Source organism: Camelus ferus, chromosome 1 (assembly GCF_009834535.1).
Source record: "Camelus ferus isolate YT-003-E chromosome 1, BCGSAC_Cfer_1.0, whole genome shotgun sequence".
NCBI classification, from domain to species: Eukaryota; Metazoa; Chordata; class Mammalia; order Artiodactyla; family Camelidae; genus Camelus; species Camelus ferus.
Window position 1 is genome coordinate 14,127,616 of NC_045696.1, and position 4,587 is coordinate 14,132,202.

At 33.3% G+C, this 4,587-nt stretch overlaps 1 protein-coding gene across 1 annotated transcript; it reads right to left on the minus strand.

The window, feature by feature from the left end:
* Positions 1–1,788: 1,788 nt before the first annotated feature.
* On the minus strand, positions 1,789–2,240 carry LOC116662715 (keratin-associated protein 20-2-like). Its single transcript, XM_032476798.1, has one exon. It carries the CDS (start codon positions 2,205–2,207, stop codon positions 2,061–2,063), a length of 147 nt encoding a protein of 48 aa, XP_032332689.1. The 5' UTR covers positions 2,208–2,240; the 3' UTR covers positions 1,789–2,060.
* Between the last annotated feature and the right edge of the window lie 2,347 nt (positions 2,241–4,587).

The following is a 4,587-nucleotide window of genomic DNA, read 5'->3' on the forward strand; positions in this document are numbered from 1 at the left end:
TCATGCCAAGAAATAAGAAAATTAAAACTCAATGAGAAAGATAATCAACTGCAATTAACACAAAGTTAACCAAATATTCAAATTATTGAAACAAATTTTAGAGTAGCCATCATAAGAATGTTTCAATAATCAAATTCTCTTGAAAAAACATACTTGTTCTCAAACAGTAACCACTAGAAAGCTAAAGTGGATATAATAGTACCAGATTAAATAGATATTGAAAGAAAAAATTTTAATAGAGAGGGAAGAATATATTGTAATCACAAGTGTGGCTATTTATCAGGAAGATACAATGACTTTAAATTCATATGTACCTAACAACAGAGCTCCATTGTAGTGGGAGGGTGTAGCTCAAGTGGTAGAGCTGCGTGCTTAGCTTGCAGGGGACTCTGGGTTCCATCCCAGCACCTCCTCCAGAAATAAATAAATTATTAGTGCTCCCCCCAAAAATGTTTAAAATAAATAAAATTAAATTAAAAAAAAAAAGAGCTCCATTATACACAAATCAAAAAATTAACAGGATGAAAAGGGGAAGAGATTGCAATAATAATAGGCAATGCAATAATAGTAGGCAATAATAATAGTTGGAGGTTTCCATATCCCACTTTGAATAATGGATAGAACAACTACACAGAAAATTGTAATATAAATAGTTGAAGAACTCTATAAACCAACTAGACCTAACACACATCTAGTGAATACCCAACTACAAGAGAACACAAATTTCTCTCAAGTATGCATGTAGAATATTCTCCAAGATAGACTGTATGCTAGGTCAAAAAGAACAAATTAATTTTTAAAAATTGAAATCATACATAGTCCCATGTATAGTCTGTCTTAAACTGACGAGAGAAGACATATCTACATAATTATTCCCCATTGATGGTTTCAGAAAACATGCATTTTGGCCAGCCTCATACTCTGATCCTTATTCAGAAAGTAATTGTGTTTGGGCTTACTTTGAGTAGAGTCTTGGAGGTACTCTAAACTCTAACATTAGTTACTAAAAATTCACAGATATTATTGATTTATATTTTATCATTGTTGATATTGTTACTAATACTTAATAATAAATGGAGTAAATTAAGCAAATTAAACAGGTTTATTGAACATTACCCAGACTACCTACCAGAATCAGGGATACAATTTGCAGCCTATATTCTACATCAGATTTATGTTTGCATGATTGTAGTCTACCAAAGCCATTGCCATGTTATGAAGCATAACAGATCTCTTTCCAAAAGGCAAGAAAAGATTGACCCTTAAAAATTTCACTGAAAATGGTCTCAATTCTATAACTTCCTGTGACAATGTGAAAATTACAGAAAGCTCCCTGTGCAGCTACAATGCATGAGATGGATTCAAGTGCATATTGTCAATGAGGAAAGGAACAGGCAGTAATATAAAATTGAGAAGGAAAAATTACATCCTCCCAAAGCCTTATTCAAATACTAAGTATCAAGAAAGGATGAGACATTAAAAAATAGTATTAAGTGGTGAGAAAAAAAAGTACCATCTTGCTAATGCCTTTAGTTCAATTTTGGATGTCTCCAAGATAAGGCTTTGATGAGATCAAGGTAGACAGTTGTAGACCTTGGATATGTTCACAACAAACACATAATAGAAAAGCACTGGTTGAATATAACTTTTCATCCGCACATATAAATTATCAACTATAGAGAGTGAAAGACCAACCTTCTCACACACAACTCACAAACACACATACACATACAATCACAAGAAACCTACATAAATAAATATGCACGAAATTATTATACATGTGAAAAACAGAATAACTTTAATGAAAAATCAATTTTGACATTTTCCCAAAATGTAAATGGTTAAGATTGTATTCAGTTAGTAACATAGATCAAATGAATATTTTTCTAAATGGTTGGACACTCAGGCAATTCCATCAAAAAAGGTCTGCTGTTGCATGGTACTCTAAGCTTCAGTAGTCATTACTGAACAGACAAGAACATCCTTATTACAATTAGTGCAGGAGGTACCCATGGTGCCTCATCAGAGAACATCCTGAACAGATGAGCATCTAGAACTTCTCAGTAGAAGCCAGAAGACCAGTATCTTCCATAGCAGCATGGGCGGTAGCAGGCATAGCCATAGCCACCATAGCCACATCCATAGCCACATCCCAGGCCACCATAGCCATAGCCCAGGCCACCATAGTAGTTGTTGTAGAAGCTCATGATGTGAGGATAAGGAGGCTCAGTTGAAGGGCAGAGTTACTTTCTAGAGTCTTAAATTTATAGTCTGCCCAGGGCCTTATATACCAACAGAGTGGTATGTAGGGCAAACCTAAGTCACTGTTGGACTCACATTTTAAACTCATTAGCATGAAGACCATCTCAGGAATTCTTCAAAACCAATATATCCAAGCCAAGACAACTCTGTTTTGTGTCACGATGCCTATCGTGAAATCATGTGCCTTTAATGAGAGAGTCTTCTCCTAATTTGGTGGCTTGTTTATTCTAGATTCCAAATTTAAACTATATTCTATCTGCCATGTGACCATATAACCCCAGTAGAGTCTACCTATTGAAAATCTTAGTTTCATTCAATAATTTCCTCCTTCTATCTGCATATATGCAGCCTTGGGAATGAACGTGTGGCTTCAAAGTGGAGAAGGACAGTGGAAAATTTATGGAGAAGACATGACAAGGTTCAATTGTAAATCCTTGAGTGATTAATTTGTTTTGTTACTTTTATGGAGCAACATTATTCACTTCCATTTATACTGCATGTATTCATGCATCTATGATTTTATAAATGATCAAAAACCATGATATAGTCCCTTTAGTTTATATCCATGAACCATGATTATAATAGAGGTAGAAGGATTTATTCTATTAGTAATTTGAGCTTAAAAATATACTTTAGAGACTGTTAAAGATTTACTGACATCGCGAACCTCTGTTATAAAAAAATAAAATAGGCATGTCTCTTCTAGTATTTTGCCCAAAAGGCATTACCTCAACATTGCTATAAGAAAACAGACATACTCAAATTGAGGAACATACTACAAAACTTTCAGCTCTTTGAAATTGTTAAAGCCATACAACTTAAGGGCTGAGAAACCCACTAATTTGTGGAGGCAAAAGCCATATCGGATCTTGGATTGGATCCTGGAATAGAAAAATAGACATCAGAGGAAAAATATGAAACTCAAAAAAGTGTGTAAATTACTTAAGAATATGGTGCAAGGTTAATTTCTTAATTTTTCCTTGGTTATGAAAGATATTAATATAATATAAATGCTGAACACCCAGATACATTTGATTTTCAGAGAAAACAATATTTTGTACTGGCATACCCTATGAAATGTTTGGAAAATTAGATATTCTGAAATTTAACTGGGTGCCTTGTATATTCTAGGATCCTTAATGTGGAAAGTCATTAATGGACAATCACTAGGAGGGTCCATCTCTGATTTATGTCTTGCATGCTTTATCATGTAGAAAAAAAGGTGGGGGAAATGTCCGGGGGTATGAAGAGTCATGAACTCGGTTTCATTTTGTAATATTTTTGATAAAAATTAACAATTTAAGAAGATGTCAAGTGATCATTTGGGTAAATATCAGACTTTGTTTTGCACAAAATAGTAATATCTCTTATGGTTACTTTAATCAAATACTTCCCCTCTCCAACCAAAAACAAAAAAAAAAACAAACAAAGAAAAAACCAAGTCAGTTATAGTCTTTTATAAATCGAGTGAGGCAATTTAGCCACACCAATTTCAGGTGATATTCTAAGAACTTAGATAACCTTGAGGAAAATGGATCATCATGTTATTTATTGAGTTGTTATTGGAAACTTGTTCTAAGTTATTACTTGATTGACTTCATTTTGTGATAGTTGAGGCTACTTTAATTTTCTGTATGGGAAATTTGAAAATGATAGAATAATGTTTTGTAATTCTAATAATGAGATTCTAATGAAAATGATTTACAGATGCTTTATAATTCTAATACTTCAACTCAGCATTTGGTAAATAACATTCACAATATTATATCTGCTTATTCTATTTTACACAAAAACTCCTACAAAATACCCACATGGAAAAAAATTCAAAAACATACGCTGGATGAATAAATGAATGTGTTTGATCAGATCTTTAGTATGAAAACATTCTGCTTTGCTAAGAAGGATTTTTCTGAGTCATCAGATATACTTCTCAGGACAGATGAATTGGAAAATTTAAAAAATCTGGCTTCATTCTTATGATCTCCAGAGGGGAACTGGCTAAAATATAGGGGGTGTCCTACATCTGCTACTCTCTGTCCCTCTTTAAGGTTATGAGAAAATGTAAAAATAATATTTTGACTCAGAAATATCATTGGAATAACAGAAATCTACTGATAGATTACACATATATTTGTGGATAATGCCACCTCACCACATACATTCTCTTAAAGACACAAAGTATATTTTATCTGTGATATGAACTAGTCTCACCTTTCTGGTGCCTCCCAATGGGAGGAGTTATAATACTGATTTGAAAAAAGACAGTAATAATGCTAGGACTATGCAAGAGAACTCAGAGTGACTGGTACAATGTGAATCGTGATT

What these genes read in the sequence shown, in the direction of transcription:
- LOC116662715 (XM_032476798.1), bottom strand. Translation starts at nt 2,207, where the DNA reads ATGAGCTTCTACAACAACTACTATGGTGGCCTGGGCTATGGCTATGGT.